The sequence below is a fragment of the Myodes glareolus genome, chromosome 4, assembly GCF_982192425.1.
Source record: "Myodes glareolus chromosome 4, mMyoGla1.1, whole genome shotgun sequence".
Lineage (NCBI taxonomy): Eukaryota > Metazoa > Chordata > Mammalia > Rodentia > Cricetidae > Myodes > Myodes glareolus.
The window spans coordinates 3833255-3851775 of NC_142029.1; the positions used below are offsets into that span (position 1 = coordinate 3833255).

The window sequence follows — 18521 nt, forward strand, 5'->3', positions numbered from 1 at the left end:
CCTGACTGTCCTGGAACTCACTCTGTAGACCAAGCTGGCTTCAAACTCAAGAGATTCACCTGCTTCTATCACCTAAGTGCTGGGTTAAAGGCATGTGCCATTACTACTTGCAGGACGGTTCTTAAAAGGCTGGAAAACGCTGGGCATGGTGACTCATGCCTTTAATCCCAGAACTCAGAGAACTGGCTTAGAAAAATCAGTTACAAGATAAGGCAAAGGCAGCTGGTTACATACTGAATTTCAGGACAGCCGGGTTTCAAAAATGACAGTCCACCAAAAAAACCTGGGAAAAGGTCTCCCAAACCTCCTGACCGTATCCAAGCGTACTCATTCCAAGGGTACGGAACAGGCCTTACATACTCTGGTCCAGTTGCTCACAGGAGGTGGGGCGCAGGGCTGGTCAGGTGCAGGGACTGACACCGAGACACAGCCAGCCCACTGCACTATGCAGGGCATACTACAAACACTTTTCTCTGCTTTGGCTCGATGGCATAATTTTTCTGCCAAACAAAAATCACTGTTTGACAAGCCACCAGGACGCAGAATGAAGAGTGCAGACACCGCGATCACTGCCCACTACCACCCCTGGTCCAATTACGTCCTTGGGTGCAGAGCAGAAGTATGGCTGCCAGGTGGGAAGCCCTGGCTAGCCCTCAACTCTGCCACTGTCCAGCACTCTAGAGTGCTAACCCGAAGCCCAACCATCCACCCTGAAGACAGTGGCAGCACCACCCACACCTACAAGGCAGTGCTGAGACAGGAGCCTCTTAGGGATGGGAAATCATCGTGGCAGTTGTAACAGGGCTCTTTACCTGTTGACAATCTGCAGCTGATCAACTCCTGATGGCTACTAGAGGTTTCAGGGACAAGTGACAGTTCACGTCCCTCCTTATCCTTAGCCAGCAAGTACAAACACAAACATGAGGAACTGGCTGAGATGTGGGAGCATGGGTGCTCACAAAAGGACTCAGACTCTTCTTTTTATTGTTAAGCTGCAACGTACACGGTTTAATACAACGACAACAACAACAAAAACATGTAATAATTAAGTGAAAATAAACTGAACAATAAACACTCAAAACGAAATCTTTTCCATTGGAAACATGTTAGGATGAACTCGGGCTTTGTTCCCACCGGACCGCGGTTTTCTTATGACTCAGGAGCCTACATACCCCGTGGTTCCTGCAGGCACGCAGGTGTGAGTGCAAGTTTGAATGATTAAATAAATGCAAAGTCCGTCGTTTACTGTGGAGAGTCATCTCCCGAGGCAGCCAAACCGGGTTGAGGGAACAAAACCAGTTAAGAAACTCGCCACACGTTTGGGTTCATCTTAGAATCCGTGAACCTTCAGCTGCTCCTCCTTGACGATGCCAACCTGTAAGTAAAACTCTGCTCAGCGGGATCACGACAGCAGCCAGCAGGGTGTAGCGACAGCCCACACACACCTGCGCTCGAGCCATCTCCAGGCCACTGAGCCACTGTGAGCTGCATAGGCTTTATTGTTTCCAGCCAGTACTGACCCTACCTGTCTCCACCACTCCGCTTACTTCAGTTGTGTGGTTTTTACTGAGCAGGAAAGGAGTGCTGTCTCTTTAAAATGTTAGTTCTTAGAAACAACTTCAAGGTCACACACAGAGCACCCAGCCACTCACCTCCAAAAGAAACTGGCAAATGTTCTTCCTTTGGTCACCTTGCAGCTGAATAACCTCTCCGTACTCGGGATGTTCAATCACAGTACCATTACAGGCAAATTTCTACGACACACAAAGTCAAATGCACAAAGGTTTTACATTCACAGGACAAATGTCACTGCTCCAGTCGGGGTGACCGCTCCACAGAGCAGTGCCCTCTAGGACTCCCACCCTCCAGAACTAAGTGTCTATGCAAATGAACCTGGAGCCACACGAAGGATTATATTAGGGCACAAAGCAGCAACTAAACGGCTCACACTTCAGTGTGCCGAGCCAGGTAAGCCTCAGTCTGAAATGGAGAACAAAGCAGCTTCCCTGGGCCTACGCACTAGTAGCCACCTGCTCCTGACGTCATCACCTTTTTGAAGGCTTTCACAAGTTTCTTTTTGTCATAATCATCCGCAATGCCCTGCACAGTGGTCAGCGTCTTCCTGCCGTTCCGCTGCTGGATTCTTATATGAATGTAATCCTCAGTCCCTGCCGGGAGTAAGTCGTCACCCTTAGTTGCATCAGCAAAGGGGTCTGCAGAGGGACAGGAAAAAAATCCACAGCAGGAAAAAAAAAATTAGGAAGCACTATCTAGGAAGGAGGTTCCTACAGATCTAGACGGGCCGTGGCCATGGGTCCAGGACTGCGGCTTTATTTCTGCAGGTAAGGATGGGCTCACTGGAATACTAAGTCTTCCAAATGAGAAAGGCCTAAGCCTGTTGTGTGTGCCAATATTCGAGCTTAAAAAGACAACGCCACTGTTGAAGGCACCCTCCAATGAGACAAAAGACGTTTATGAAAACCTAATTTCATACAGCCACCACAAGAACGTGCGTCATCTGGCATCTCCATTATATTCCGACAACAGACACATTCAAAACCACCCACCCCAATCAGTTAACATAGGAACTGAGCCTAGCAAAATAAAATAAATATATACAGACATGCTCTCTCAAGAGGTGTGAGCAACAACTTAGGGCAAGCAGAGATAACAAGACAACTTCCACCCAAATCAGAGGCCTGTACCTACGCATCTTTATCAGCCGCCTCTGAGGGCGGCCCCCAGTTCCTGCCAGTTGCTGGTCCCTCAGGCACGCCACCCCCCACCCTGGCCCTTATCTTCCTCGCTGACTGGAGTTTCAGATCTCCTAAGCCTTGAGGGTCCCTAGTCTCCTGGCAAGGGCTGAGCACCCCCTTTCCCACTTGTGAGTCCTCTGAGAGTCACGGGTCCCCCACTGCCTGAAAGCTGTCAAGCTCCCCAGCTTCTGAGCCCCACCCCTCCAGTCTCCTTAGAGCCCTGGCCAGCCCCGAGGCCCCAAGTGAGTCCCTAGAGTCCCCGCCTCCCCCCCGCCAGTGTCAGGTTCCCGGCAAACCCTTGTCTCTGCAAGCCTGCAGTACTCCATCCCCCCTCTAAGTCTCCGAAGCCCCCGGCCTTCCGTCCAGTGTCAAGTCCCCCCCTCTCCGCCTCTAGCTGATCTCTCTGCGGCCCCAGCATGTCCCCCAACCCTTCCGTGAGTCCCCGAGGCTCACGTCCTCGGGCCAGTGTCAAGTTCCCCAAGCCCCCGGCCGAACCCTTGGCCTCCTGTGGTTGGCAGAGCCAGACAAGGCCAGGTCTGAGGCCGGGAGGGAGCCGTCCCCGTAGCCAGGGTCTCTGGGAGCCCCCGTCGCCATCTTCTGGGCGCCGAGACAAAGCCCAGCGGGACGCGGGCGGCGGCCGGTGACTGGACCTTACCGAAAGATTGGAGGTTCTGGATAGTGGACATGCGACACTAGTGTGAGGCCGGTGAGGGGATAAAATTCCTGCGGGGCCCGCCCGGATCACCGTGTCAGGAGGCTGCAGCGGCGAGAAACGGAAATCAATGAAGCGGCGGAAGCCCGGTGCGCAGGAGGACGCAGAGGAGGAGGCGGCAGCGTCGGTGCGCGAGCAGGGAGGCGGCGCTGCGGCTTCTCGCACAAAATGGCCGGCGCCGAGTATTTAGCTACGCGCGCCGCCGCCACGTGACCGCGCGCGCCGCCCGCCCGCCCCGGATCGCTGCGCCTGGGGCACCAGGCGGGCGGGAGCCCACTGCGGGTAGCCGCGGTCCGTCCAGGCCGAGGCGCCGGCCGGGGCAACTTCCGGGTGCAGCGGCGAGAAACGCGCCCCCCGCCGTCTCGACTCGCGGCTCGCGGGGGCCGCGCCTCTCTTCCTCCGCTTGCCCTCAGTCACCCCTACCCACCAGGGTTTCCGCAGAACTTGTGTGGGTGCCCCCTGAGAACCTCCAGTTCTAACAAGCCCCAGGTGATTCGGATGCTGCAGACTTAATCTCGGGTGTCACGAGCTGACCTCTAGCAGAGTCGGGTGTGCGTGGAACGAATACGCTACAAAACCTGCCTGACCTCTCCTTGGCGGGGCCTCCTGGTCCAGGGCAGGTTCTGAGCGGGATAGGTGCCTGGTACTAGGTATAGTAAAGAGGAACCATGCACAAACAACGGCGGACAGTAGGGAGTTGGCTCATCTATCCATCACCTAGGCAGGCTTTCTAGACCAAGGAAGTAGACTAAAAATAAAATTTAGGTATTATTAATCGTTCTGTCGCCCAAGCCTATCGACTTCGATCTGGGCTAATTTTGGGGATCTAATGCAAGACATGTATTTTCCAATACAGTAACACTCTAATTTCTAAGTAGTCGACAAAGCAGTCTCTATAAGAAGTACAGAATACACAAAATGTATGTTTGTTTCCTCTTTTTTCTTACTAAATATATATTACCACTCTATATTGCATGGTTTCTCAGATGAACCCAAGGGTAGGTAGGCAAGAGAAGAAAAAGTAACACAGAAAAGCGTTTAAAATTCCTTGAAATCTGGGCAGGAGAGATGGTGCAGGCTTGCTCTTCTTTCACAGGACTACACTTCCTTTCCCAGCACCCGTGAGGGACAGCTCTCAACTGCCTGTAACTCCAGCTCCAGTGGGTCTGATGCCCTCTTATGGACTCTGTGGGCACAGTGCTTCCCCCCTCCCCTCACAGACACACACACACACACACTGAAATCTTCCAGGCCTCACTATCATTACACCAGTTAGTAGAACATAGCCTTCCATTTAGAAGTAAGGCTTGCATCAAAGGTTTCCAGGAGCTACAAAATTTTTAGCCAAGCAAATTTATAAAGACAAGTTAAAGGGCTGGAGAGATGGCTCAGAGGTTAAGAGCATTGCCTGCTCTTCCAAAGTTCCTGAGTTCAATTCCCAGCAACCACATGGTGGCTCACAACCATCTGTAATGAGATCTGGTGCCCTCTTCTGGTCAGCAAGCATACAGACAGACAGAACACTGTATACAAAATAAATAAATAAATAAATAATATATAAATACATTTATTTTTTTAAAAAGACAGGTTAAAGACTCTTCTGACCCCGACTTTCATGTAATTTACATGTAGCCTTTGTGTAGCTTACCTATAACTTACACTAGCTTACATGTAGTCGGTGTGTAGCTTATATGAAGCTTAACTCCGATCTCCATGAGACAACATTGTTTGAGATTCAGAGAATCTCAAGCTCTTATAGAATAAACGGAAGTATTTAAAACTATGGGTTTAAGTGGTAACAGCTTGGGTAAGGTGGTCATTTCTGGCTGTATTTCAGCAAGGAGCCTAGATGGGTCATAGGGAACAGCAGTGTGGACTAAGGTGTCAGAAAGATAAAAGGTGAGAGTTGGAAAAGAAAAGTTCCCGAGGTGAGAGGTAGACTCCAAACCAAGGTCATAACATCCATGTCGGTGCTACAGGAAGTCAGCCCGAAAACCCACGCGCCCAAAGGGCGAGCACTTACCGGCTGTCCAGGAGAAATAGCTTTGCCTGGCTGTTGGCCACAGGAGCTGTTTCTCTTAGTTCCTCATAAAGGGGACACTGTGATGCAGCCAGCAGCCACCCTGGCAGTTAGCCTGCAGCAGACAGTGCTGGGATTCACTCAGTTGTACCTATGTCTCCTACGCATGGTGTCTGATTAGAGCCCTAGATCCTTGACCATCCAGACTTGTCTCCCATACAGGATTTGTGACCACAACACTAGTGACTCAGCCGTCTCTCTTTAGTAAATTCGGTCCACACACATCCCTGTCTGCTGCACTCTGAAGTCAGCATCGCATCCTGCCAAGGCCAAGCTCTGCGCAGGCTGTTCCTGGCCAGGCACTGAGACTCACATAAAAGATAAGGATGCAGACTGGTTAGAGAGAGAGACGGGGGTTCCTCTCAGGGGCTCGAACTCCCATTCAGCCTAGCTGAATCTCCTTAGACTTGTGCAGAAGCCTATGATTCCTACTCCGTCCCTTTGCTCTCTCCTTCACAGGGCCACTACTTCCAGCTTCTCTGCCTCAGTGCCTTCCCAGACCCCCAAACCTGTTGTATATCTTCCCCTGTCTTGATATTGCCTTCTCAAGGTGGCTAACTGGTGTACCTGGCTCCAGACTGGTTGGTGAGAATGCAAAAAACTCCAGCTTGAAAGAAGTATCTGATTATTTTTTAAATAAAATTATTTTTAGTATTCACTAATTGTTTTTTATTTTCTTTCTTTTTTTGTTTCTTTGAGACAGGGTTTCTCTGTGTAACAGGCCTGGCTCTCCTGGAACTCACTTTGTAGACCAGGCTTCCCTTGAACTCACAGAGATCTGCCTGCCTCTGCCTCCCGAGTGCTGGGATTAAAAGTGTGTGCCAATATGCCTGGCTTATCGTTACTATTTTAATCATGTATATGTGTGTTTGTTTGTGTAGGTATGTGAATGTGAGTACAGGTACCTGTACAGACTAGAGGTACCGTCAGTGAAGGGCTAGCAGGCCCAAGCATGCAAACATGGTACCATCAGGTCTTGCCCTCTCCCTTGCTAAACCGTTATATTACATTCCTAAAGTTAGCCATCAAGGTCTTTCCCCTTATTTGGCTACTTCCTTACGTCTGACTAAAACACCAAGGTCCAGCAGTCAAAATGCATTATTTGGCTACACTAGCTCACCTGTCCTATCAGGACTTAACCAACCCACCCCAGCACAAGCTCACTCTTTTCTCCTTAACCAAGTCCTGCAAAAACACCCGCTGCTGTATTTGCCTGATCCAGAGGCTGCATCCCACACCCCTGCTTGTCTCTCTGGGGTGCTGAAAAATTGATGTCTGGGTGTGTTCCATGCAGTCTCTGCTCTAACCGGACCCTTCAGGATCTGGAGTTATACCTAATGCGGGTGCTGGGAATCAAACCCTGGTCTTCAAGAAGAACAGTATCCACTGTTAACCACTGAGCCATCTCCCCAGCCCTGACTACTGTTAACTACTGAGCCATCTCCCTGGCCCTGCCCACTGTTAACCACTGAGCCATCTTTCTAGCCTTAATCTCTAATTATTATTGCCAGACTGTTCTTTGAAGCCCTGATATCTTCTGGAGCTATAATGAACTGTAAGAAGCTAGGAGAACCTTTGTGTGGAGGCTTAAGGTTGTCTCCTTTAAAGCAAGCTAGGCAGCCTCCACTCCTAGCCATGCACCCCACAATGAGCCCTTTGTGTATTTCCTTTCTAATGACAAGAAAATGTGAAGCATTTAAGGACAAAGGGAACATTTGCTTAGTAGCCAGGCATCGAGGACAGTCTCTTAGCCATTGGAAATTGGGAAGGCTCTGGGGTCTTTTTTTAAACCTGTATCAGGGAAATGGAATCAACCAATGGAGGATGCTCTGGTGCCTCTTGGAGGGCAGACACGGAGGCACCAAAGCACGGGAGGGCAGACATGGAGGCACCCAAGGACTAGTGCCGTGTTTCTACTCTAACTATAGTGTCTTTTACATCCTGTTTTCAATGAGACTTAAACAGCTAAGGGTTTAGAGTTAGGTTTCCCAGGGAGCCCTGTTGTCTAGTGGTCAACCACGTGCACTGAACAGATAGATAACTAAGTTGCCATCTATCTGTCCAAAGTACAGGAACCAGTGTTTCTGATAATTTTGTAGGATCAGGAGACAGAAGGGACAGTTGGAATCTAGACCTGTTTTTTGTTTGTTTGTTTGTTTGGGATGGGGCCTTGTTGTGTTGTTTGGTTGCCTGGAAACTTCAGGGCCCAATCCATCCTCTGACCTTCTCCACAGTAGCTGGGACTGCAGCTGCCCGTCTCAGAATCCCACTCTGGGCCTATTTATCTTTCTTTTTTCTTTGAGATAGGTTCTCATTTAGCCCAGGCTGGCCTAGAACCTGGTATATAGCTGAGGGTGGCCTTGAACTCCTGATTTTCCTTCCTCCATGTCCTCAATGCTGGCATTATGGGTGTGGTGCTGGGGGTAGAAGCCGGGGTTGCCTCTATACTCCAACATTCTTGCAGTGGCAATGAAGTTTCTGGCAGCTGAATTTTGGGTCCACACCCTAACAACGGTGAACATGGTGATTAGCATGTATCATGTATGATAAAGATGGTGACAGGTGCATGATGTGGGGGCAGGGTAGATTTGTGTCCTACCAAGACAGCTTGCATATGCTTAGAGAGTCAATCATCTTTCTTATCTTCAATGAGCTTGTGAGTCTAAGAGTTTAAACTAAGACAACAAGTAACCATCATTTTTTTTTTTCAGAATCTGGAAGTTTGGAAACATGATGGCACTAACTCAAGAAATCTGTGCCAAGGCCACCAGGCAACAGTTCTGCTGAGTCCCATCTCAGTCAAGAGAGCATCTATGGCAGCCATGACACTCAACATCTGGTCTTCAGGAAGAGGTGGGGGCACAGTTATGATTCTTGCAGAAGTCTTCTGTCAGAAGCCAGGAAGGGTTTGAAATTTTCCCAAGTTATCTTCCTCCGAGTTGATGAAAGCTTGGGGCTCAGGGTTCGAGACACATTCTCATGACCCATGTCAGAAGCACTAGCCTGTAATTCAGCGTTGAGACGGTTTGCCCTTGGCCAGCAGGTCCCATATGCTAACTTGAGTGGGCCTATGTGGATGTCTCCATACACAGTGGCTGCAGCGCAGGAGAGGAATGCTGCCTGCAGAATCTGTTGGTTTCGGAATGAGCAGTGGTAAGAATGTCCAGTGGAACATGGCTTCTCAGCTCCCAAGACTGCTCTCTGCAAACAGGACCAAGGTCAAAAGAGGTCAGAGCCCAGCGCTTTTGGCAAACTCAGATAGAACCTTGTTTGTGTGCATGCTCGCTCCCTCTCATCCTCTCTCTAGGGGAAGCTGTTGATCGAATCATGTTGACCAGTAGACAAGACCACTATGTGGTCACAGGTTGTATTCATAAACATGTCTCACCTTTTATCCTCTGTGGAAGTTTGAGTAGGAATGGCCCCCACAGACTCATGCCTTTGAATGCTTGGTCCACAGAGAGTAGTACTATTTGGAGGTGTGGCCTTATTGGAGGAAGTGTGTCACTGTGGAGGCGGGCTTTGAGGTCATAAGCGCTCATGTAGGCCTAGTGACACAGACTCCTCCTACTTCCTGCAGATCCAGATGGAGACCTCTCTGCTTCTCCAGCACCATGTCTGTCTGTGCATTGACACGCTCCCCAACATGGTGACAATGGACTAAACCTCTGAAATCGTAAGCCAGCCCCAATTAAATGTTTTCCTTTAGAGTAGACTTGCAGCTTCATTTGTCCCCTGGCCTCCTGTGTCCTCTATCTCTCTCATCTGTCCCAATTCTTGCCTCCCATGGAGCCACGTGGGCTTGTGAGTTAGGTTAGGGTACGACTCCAGAGGCCTCCTGTCTCTGTGTCCTGATGCAGCTCAGCTAGCCTACAGGACCGATGTCTTTCTTCTCACTCAGCCGTATGCTCAGCAGGACACATTTCCCCAGAGGTTAAATCACTCTGCTGACCCATGAGGAGTTATCACTTTTATGGGCATTGCCCAGCTTACCGGGCTTGTGGAATGAACAGATGTGGCCCGAATGCCCTGTTTGTGGGCCAGATCAGTCGTGACAAATTCTCCCCGTTCAGGTCAGACTGGCCTGAAATGTGTGGTACTCTTGGGCCCCAAGACTACAGGCAGCCCTCACCACACAGGCTTACGATGTGGAACTTAAGGGTCTAAGCTGAAGAGTTAGAACAGGGATCATGTCTGTGTCCAGCCATTAGCACTGGTAAGGACTTAGCCTCACGACAGGTGTATTTCCCGTGAAGAAAACACGGGACTTCCCACCTCAGAATGCTATGACAACCACACTCTGCATTGTACCTAGAATGAAACTGTTATTTATTGGAAGTCTCTTCTGAAAGCTGTGTGCCGAGACTCCCAGGAAGTAATTCTGATTCAAGACCAAGGCAGTTCACGGGCACTGTGTCTTCTCCAGAATGTACACCATCTCTCCTTCCTGCGACCCTGAGGCTCTTGGGAAATCTCATTGCAGCCAATCACTTTGGTACATTCTAGTAAAATTCTTCCTAGAATATGACAGCCAGTGTGTACAACATAATTGTATCAGAGGAATCCAGGAAAAGTACACACAGAGCAAATAAAGCAAATAAAACTCCTTTGCTGGCAGAAATCTGCAGAGCACAGGAAGCCAGGGTAAGTTGCCCAAGGCTGCATCTGACCCATTGCCACTCTGGCGTCTGTTCACTCAGCCGTGTGCTCAGCAGGACACATTTCCCCAGAGGTTAAATCATGTCTGCTCTGCGCTGATCTTGACCCCACTCCTAGATGCTGACAAATCCCAGTTAAAAACAGATGGTTTTGGAGTTATACTTGCTTATATTTTGGTTGTGAGCCTAGCCTTTAATGGCTGAGCCATCTTTCCTGCTTGAGTTATACTTGTTTAAATGTAAAAGCTTTTAATCTGTTTATTTTATTTATTTATTTTGATTTTTAGAGACAGGGTTTCTTTGGGTAACAGCTCTGACTGTCCTGGAACTTGCTTTGTAGACCAGGCTGGCCTTGAACTCACAGAAATCCACCTGCATCTGCCTCCCAAGTACTGGGATTACAGGAGTGTGCCACCACCACCTGGCTTGCTTGTTTTTTTTTTTTAAAAAAAATATGTTTATTTGTCTTTTTGTGGGTATCCTCAATCCCTCTTCACCTTATTTTTGGATCAGGGTCTTTCATGAGCCTTCAGCTAGACTGGCCACTGAGCCCCAGGGACTCCTCCTCCTGTCACCTCCCTAGTATTAGTATTACAAACACATGCCATCACACTTAGATTTGTTTGTTTGTTTTTGTTTTTCGAGACAGGGTTTCCCAGCAGCTCTGGAGCCTGTCCTGGAACTTGCTTTGTAGATCAGGTTGACCTCAAACTCACAGAGATCCCCCTGCCTCTGCCTCGGCCTCCCGAGTGCTGGGATTAAAGGCGCGTGCCACCGCTGCCCAGTTTATCTTTTTGTTTGTTTGCACACTCGGATATTTGATGTATTCTGGGGACTAAACTCAGGTTCCCATTCTTGTCCAGCAAGCTCGTACCACTACAGCCAGAAATGTAAACAGTGAATATTATCAACTCTGAAATGCTGGGACAATCAATACGTGCTCTAGTATATTTATTAGTCTGCAGGGAAAGTAAGAATTCCATAAGTAAGACCTGAGTTATTCTGCAGACATGATCTCCTGAGTTCAGGTTGGGTGGCTCTCCAGACTTGAAGGCTTCAGCAAGTGAAAACGACACTCTTCCAAACACGAATCCACCCCCAGGAATCCCCTTTCAGTCACTGAAGTTGGAGGGACCAGGGTCTTTTAGAGACCTGGTGGCTTCCAAGGGGACATTGAGATCCTGCACCGGACCCTTTGTCAGGCAGGGTGGGTCGTGAGTCGGGCAGCTGTCCTAAAGCACCGTTTGCACCCCTCTCCCACTTCATGAGTCAGAGGGTCTCGTTTTGCTAAGACTAAAGCTTTTCTAATGACAGATGTGACCATGGTCGTAGCTGAGGAGACTCACCTTGCCTTCCCCAGTGTACTGACAGATGGCATTCACTCCAGTCCTCTCTCTGGGCGCAAAGTCATTTGATCCTCATTAGTCACTCAGGTCTAGTGTTCCTTCCATTTCTTCTTCAACAAGGAAAGACCCAGGGCCCCCAAATATATAGTCTTGTGAATTCCTGCATGTGGGCTGACCTCTCCCTTCAGGATGAAGCAATGTGCTGGCTTGTTTTAACTGTCAGCTCGCCGCAGTACACAATCACTGCAATCATGAAGAAAGAGAGGAAATACCTAGATCAGCGTGTCCCATGGACACGTCTGTCGGGGACCGTCTGCATCGTTCATTGAGTTAGAAGACACTTCCGAAATGTGGGTGGCACCACTTTGTGGGCTAGACCCTGAGCTGTGGAAGAATGAGGAAAACTCCCTGAACACAAGTGAGCACACAGGAGCCATTGTCTCTCTCTCTGCTCTGGACTGTAGATGTCACGTGACCAGTAAGCCCCTGACTTCCCTACAGCAATTGACTGTGACCTGGAAGCAGGAGCCAAACACGTCCTTTACTTCCAAGGTGCTTTTGGCCGGGGTGCTCGTCACAGCAGCAGGAGGAATCTGGGACAAGCAGTGACCTCCCTGCGGCTGACATTCATGCTGGTGTTCTCAACACCACAATAGCTTCCTCAGATTCTTTTCTTAGCCCATTTTAACAGAAGCTTCGTTATTGATTCTGAGACTTTTAAAAAACTGAGCCATCATTTACTTTTTGATAATATACAATACGCTCATATTATCCTGTCTGTCACAGTATGCATTCCCAGACCAGCTGGGCCCTTCTGTCTCAAGAGCACAGGGCTTTGCCCACGGCCACAGTGAGAGGCAAGCTTGCTGCCCTCCATGGGGCTGTGCCCTCACGAACCTCTGTTTAACCGACTCCATGTGCTTTTCTCTTTGTTGCTTTCCTAGGCTGCTGGGTCCACATTCCCACCAATTTTCACACAATCCTGCTTACTGGAAATAACTTTTTCTGTTAAATGGATTCATAATGCTGGTGGAACATCCTTACCCAAGATTTATGTTTTTCTTTTAAAAAATATTGCATTCCTTTTTACTATAATTTTTTAATTAATTCATTGGGAATTTCATACAGTATATTTTGATGATATTCTGTCTTTGCTTCTGTGATGTTTCCTGAAACCTAGATGTAGGGATTGTATTGTAGCTGTACCAATCGGGGCTGGGCAGGCACCAGACAGCCTGCTGTTCTCTGCATTTTGACAAGCAGTGACTTTCTCTAATGTTCTTCATCAACTACAGAAAGACGCATCTCCGATGAGGGGAGAGCTGCGCTTTCCTGTGGGTATAAGGTAGCAGGCAGCTGGAGCAGGAAGCAGGCAGATCACATAACCCCACAGCAAACTGGACGAGAGGCAGGGCTATAGACTCTCAGAGTTCATCCCCCACTGATGTATTTCCTCCAGCAAGGCTCCACGTGGTGAAGGTTCCATGCACCCCAAACTGCACCCCCAACCAGAGACGCTCTGTGAGTCATGGCCCAGCCAGCCTGACCCAACTGACAAGGACCAACGAATAGACTCTGCTTTAAAAGATAAGGTGGACAGTGGTAGTGCACACCCTCAATCCCAGCACCCAGGAGGCAGAGGTAGGCAGATCTCTGTGAGTTCGAGGTCAGCCTGGTCTACAGAGTGAGTTCCAGGACAGTCAGGGCTACACAGAGACCTTGTCTCGAAAAACAAACAAAAATAGGTAAAGGGCACTTGAGAAAATACAATGAAGTTTACAACTACCCTTCATGTATATATGTGTGCATGCATGTGCATACACGCGCACACACACACATACACACACGTGCACACACACCTTACACTCAAACATCATTAAGAAAGCGAAGCAAAGACACTCAAACATGTAACTAAATCTGCTTATCCTGTGGAAAACGGGTAGGTTACACAGAGTGAAAAAACAGGTTAAATGAAAGAGAACCCACTCCAGTTTGTGCACACTGAGCCCTTAGGACAATAGGCTTGGTAAATCCCTGAGCAGAATCAGGAGACTTCACAGAGCTGCCAGGAGCAGCAGTGGGCTCGGGAGCAACACCAAGGCTTCCTGCTCTACCATTCCCAAGTAAACGATGGCTTCCAGGCAGTACATCAGACATTCTCTTTCGAAGCATTTTTCTTGGTAAACCGTAGAAAGGGATGCCATCTGGCTTTTCTTATTGATAACAAAGAATGAAGACCTTTGCCTTCTTAGAAATCATGGGTACCTGTCAGAACTACTGGCCCCAAAAGCTGAATCTGGCTTCTCAAAGGAAGCACATTATTCTCTATGTAATTGCTGTAATTCTCTGTGGGAACATCACTGCCCCATCGCAGAAGAAACAGATGGAAGGCGCCTGTTTTCATGCGCGAGCCAGGATGCTGTGAACACAGAAGTTCTTTAGCTTAAGCTCAGTAAGCGTTGTGTAGCTGGGTGCTCAGAAGCGAGCAAAGGCTGTAGTAAGTCCATGGCCTTTAGTCACATAGAAGGACCATTTTAGAAGTTCTCACAGAATGAACTAAGAAGCACAGAGGAACTGGGGACATGGCTCAGTAGTTAAGAGCACTTGCTGCTTTTTCAGAGTGCCCATGTCCAAGATCAAAGACAACCTGTCACTCTGGGAAGAGAATCCCCAAACCTCAACCGGGAAGGGAATGAAGGCCGCCGTGAAGTAGGCAGAGGAGAACACGTAAGCCAACAGGACAACCCAGAGGTGTAGCTTTGAGTTTTGGGACACAGATCTGTGACCCTTAAACCTGTCTCTGGACAGTAGGGCCACCTGGTGCTGACTATGAGTCTCTCTCCTCAGGGCACACCGACATTGCTTAACTGGGTGTCTTGTCTCTTTTCTGGAAACTTGCTGCATGTCTAGTGTGGGTACTAATCAGGTTAAATTCAAATAATGAACACCTGGCTATAATGTGTGCAGGGGTGAGTCTATCAGGATGTTCCAGGATAAGCATCAGGCTATAATGTGTGCAGGGGTGAGTCTGTAAGGATGTCCCAGGGTTGTTTACTGTGACCCTCTGTTGGTCTTTCCATGGAATCCTTCAATTTTGTCTTGGTTTCTTTATTTTGGGGGGGGGGATTCAAGACAGGGGTTCACTGTTTAGCCTTGGTGTCCTGGAACTCACTCTGTAGACCAGGCTGGCCTTGAACTCACAGAGATCCTCCTGCCTTTGCCTCCCGAGTGCTGTGGTTAAAGTTGTGTGCCACCACCACCCGGCATTTGCTTATATTTCTATACTGACTGGTGGAATGGTCATACCTCCAGTTCCTCGTGTTTTGCTTCCTTCTTTTCTTTTCTTTCTTTCTTTCTTTCTTTCTTTCTTTCTTTCTTTCTCTCTCTCTCTCTCTCTCTCTCTCTCTCTCTCTCTCTTTCTTTCTTTCTTTCTTTCTCTCTTCCTCTGATAAAGGGTTTCTCTATAGCTTTGGTGCCTGTTCTGCAACTAGCTCTTGTAGACCAGGCTGACCTTCAACTCATAGAGATCCGCCTGCCTCTGCCTCCCGAATGCTGGAATTAAAGGTGTGTGCGCCACCACCGCCTGGCGCTTTCCATTATTTAAATCACCTTTTCTCTTTATTTCTCAAGTGACTTCTCTTTCTCTTCCTCTCACCCTCCTGCCGATTCTCTCTGCAATAGCTGCTCCCTTGCCCTGTGCAAAACACCATGACAGAGGCAGCATACAGAGGGAAGGGCTTATTTCGAATTATAGTTCTGGAGAGAGAGAGAGTCCAGAATGGTGGGGAAGCATGGTGGCAGGGAGATGGAGCAGGAAGCCGAGAGATCACATCTTTAGAGGGAAATGTGAAGCAGGGAGCACGCTGGAAGTCGAGCGAGTCTATGAACTCCCAAGGGCTTCCTCCTGTGATGAACTTCCTTTAGCAAGGCTCCGCCACCTCCCCAAACAGCCCCACCAACAGTGGTGAGCCTGTGAGGGAATCCCTCCTTCAAACCACCACACAGGGGGCCAGGCCCTCAGTCCTTTTCCTTCTTATATGAGCATTCTCTCACTGACCCCAGCTGTGTACTCATTGTGAGTTCCACCTTGAACCTTTAATGTGGCGATCTCATGCCACCTCTTTCTACCGGTGTAGACCCAGCTTCACCCTAGAATGTGAATGTCGCCTCCCAGAATCTCAAGCCAAATATGTCAGAATAGGAAATCATTATCCTCTGGTTTGGCAGATAGAATGAACGACTGTATTCTCTGTGGTACTAGCCAGACGTCCGAGCATATTCCATACTTCATTATTTTTTTTTTTTTTAACCACCGTATCTAACAAAACTCTCACGTTTGCCTCTTGGGTTAGGGACTTTTGTGTCATCGTGAATGACAAAGCCTATTTTGGCCCACGGCTTTCAAGAGTTTGTCCATGCTTGTTTGGCACCATGTGCTCGGGCCATGGAGGTGGGTGTGTGGGGAAGATGATGAAGAAGAGAGATAGATAGGGGGGAGAGAGAGAGAAAGCGAGGGGCGAGGCTCAAGACATCCCCACAAGGATCTGCCTTAGGAGATCCTTCTTCCTCCAGCTAGACTCCACCTCCCGAAGCTTCTACAACCTTCCAAACTAGCTCCAGCTACTGGAGACTACGGGCTCATTACAGTAGCAGCTACTGCAGAGTATGGGGCTTCGTTACAGTAGCGGCACAGACCTTGACGCATACTGCATATCTCCCTTCTCTGCTGCTCCAGGTTCTGTGATCGTCCCCCATGGGTCGCCACCATCGACAGTACCTATTTTCTTTGATGTCTTTGTGTTGCTATGACATGTTGGCATTTCCTGTGATTGGAAACGACTGCCATCAGCATAAATTTACAGGCTGCTGGAGAGGCTCAGGGCTCCAGAGGAAGTAGAACTTGGGTTTCAACCATAGCAGATTTGGATCTGGATTTTGAATGGTGTGGAGTCCTTACACCCAGTCATTGGCACTACTCATGGAGTCTCTCCCCAGCTAGAAAGGGTTTGGGGACCATTGTAGGGGAGGCGACATCTGTAAAAGGTGAGGAGGAGCTGCATGTGGTGGTGCACACCTTTAATCCCAGCACTTGGGAAGTAGAGGCAGGATGGTCTCTATGAGTTCAAGGCCAGCCTGGTCTACATAAAAAGTTCCAGGACAGACATAGCTACACGGAGAGACTCTGTCCTTCAGAATATATATTGCTTTTATTGGTTAATCAATAAAGCTGCTTTTGGCTAATGGCTTAACAGAGTAAAGCCAGGCGGGAAATCCAAACAGAAATGTAGATAGTAGGCAGAATCAGGGAGTAGCCATATAGCTACCACAAGAGACAGGCGCCCCTGTCAGAGCCTGCAGAAATTTTGCCTGTAGGCCACGACCTTGTGGTGATGCACAGGTTAATGGAGAGGGGTTAATTTAAGATGTAAGAGCTAGCTATAAATACGCTTAAGCTATTGGTCAAACAGTATTGCAATTAATATAGTTTTTGTGTGTTTATTTTGGGTCAGAGAGGCCAGGGAACAAACAAGCAGCTTCCGACAAAACAAACAAAAAGATGATTCGGGATTTTCAAGGTTACACCAAGTCATTTTAGGACTGAAAGCACCTTGAGAGGATGCAGAGATGAGAAAGCCGTTTCCTTGGTTTGTGACCCTCGGTGGGTGAAGGGGGTCCTGTCAGAGGATGTCACCTGAAGATGCTATGGTGCTACAGCCCTGCTTTCCCGGGGCTTGGAGTGCCTGCTCCAACCACAGTCAGATGCATGCCTTTGGCATTAGCCAAAAAGTCCGTTTACCCTGCCATTTACTTGCTGTCAAGGTCAGAGTGGAGGCCAGGAGAATAGAATCCCGACGTTTCAAAACTAAAAGGGGGACTGACTCCTTCGTCTTCAGACAGTTCAATAACGCATGGGCACCAAGCTGATGAATGTCCGAGTGACATCAGCAGCAGGGACCATGCCCTACACTGTCAGCATTTCAACAACCCCAGGAGAAGAGGAAGAAGTGCTATGGACGTGGGACATGCAGTGACAGCATCATTTAAAGAGAAAGAAGGGCCTCTGTCCTGCACTGCTGTGACAGCCTCATCCATGAGGCCCTCACCAGAGCCAAGCCGTCCCCACCTCTGTGAGTGTGTGCACACGGAGGCCAGAGGCTGACATCTGGTGTCTTTCTAAAAATTGAATTTTGTGAGTGTAGTGCATGTGTGTGCATCATGTACATGCAGGGACCTGTGAAGGTCAGAAGAGGACAACAGATCCCGTAAAAATGGAGTTTCGGGTGGTTGTGAGCCTCTGATGCAGGTGTTAGGAACTGAACTTCTGCAAGAGCAGCAAGTGCTCTTGACCCCCAAGCTATCTCTCCAGTCCCTCCACCTGATTTTCTGGCATAGAGTCTCTTGCTGAACTTTATTTTGCCAATTAGACAGACTGGCCAGCATTCCCAGGGACCCGCCTGTCTCTGCCTCCCAGGGACCCATCTGTCTCTGCCTCCCAGGGACCCGCCTGTCTCTGCCTCCCAGGGACCCGCCTGTCTTTGCCTCCCCAGGGACCTACCTGTCCCTGCCTCCCCAGCACTGGGTTTACAAGCGTTCACCATTACACCTGGCTTTTGATGTGGGTGACTAAGATCTGAACTCAGATCCTCATTCTTGTGTGCAAAGTACTTCACCCAGAGAGCTATCTATCTTTGCTGTCTTAGGCATTTTGTTACAATAATGAAAAGAAAAAGAGTAATCATCCCTAGTCCCAGAAGGCACACGGAAAGGGGTGATCATATTTGCATGGCTGTCAGTCTCGTCACACGGCAAGAAGTAACCCCAGGCTAGAGCCAAGACCACCACAGGCCACCCTAGGTCTCACTTTCTCCCTAGTGTCTGTGCAGGACAGATGAAATCTGGCCAGTGCAAGAAGAAGAAGGTGTGTGAACACGCACATGTACGCATCCCGGAAACGATCTCAGGATTCCT

The 18521-nt window shown here is 48.9% G+C and overlaps 1 protein-coding gene across 1 annotated transcript; it reads right to left on the reverse strand.

The window, feature by feature from the left end:
- Nucleotides 1–967: 967 nt before the first annotated feature.
- On the reverse strand, nt 968–3638 carry Eif1b (eukaryotic translation initiation factor 1B). Its single transcript, XM_048423912.3, has 4 exons — nt 3412–3638; nt 2050–2213; nt 1653–1754; nt 968–1375 (listed from the first exon to the last, which is right to left on the reverse strand). The coding sequence occupies exons 1-4, from the start codon at nt 3440–3442 to the stop codon at nt 1331–1333; spliced, it is 342 nt and encodes a 113-aa protein (XP_048279869.1). The 5' UTR covers nt 3443–3638; the 3' UTR covers nt 968–1330.
- Nucleotides 3639–18521: the final 14883 nt, after the last annotated feature.

Bases quoted from the DNA above. Each gene is read 5' to 3' on its own strand.
- Eif1b (XM_048423912.3), bottom strand. From the start codon at position 3,442: ATGTCCACTATCCAGAACCTCCAATCTTTCG. The intron at 2,214-3,411 runs GTAAGGTCCAGT...GTCCCTCTGCAG, and splicing joins CCAGAACCTCCAATCTTTCG to ACCCCTTTGCTGATGCAACT. The intron at 1,376-1,652 runs GTGAGTGGCTGG...TTTTACTTACAG, and splicing joins TTTGCCAGTTTCTTTTGGAG to GTTGGCATCGTCAAGGAGGA.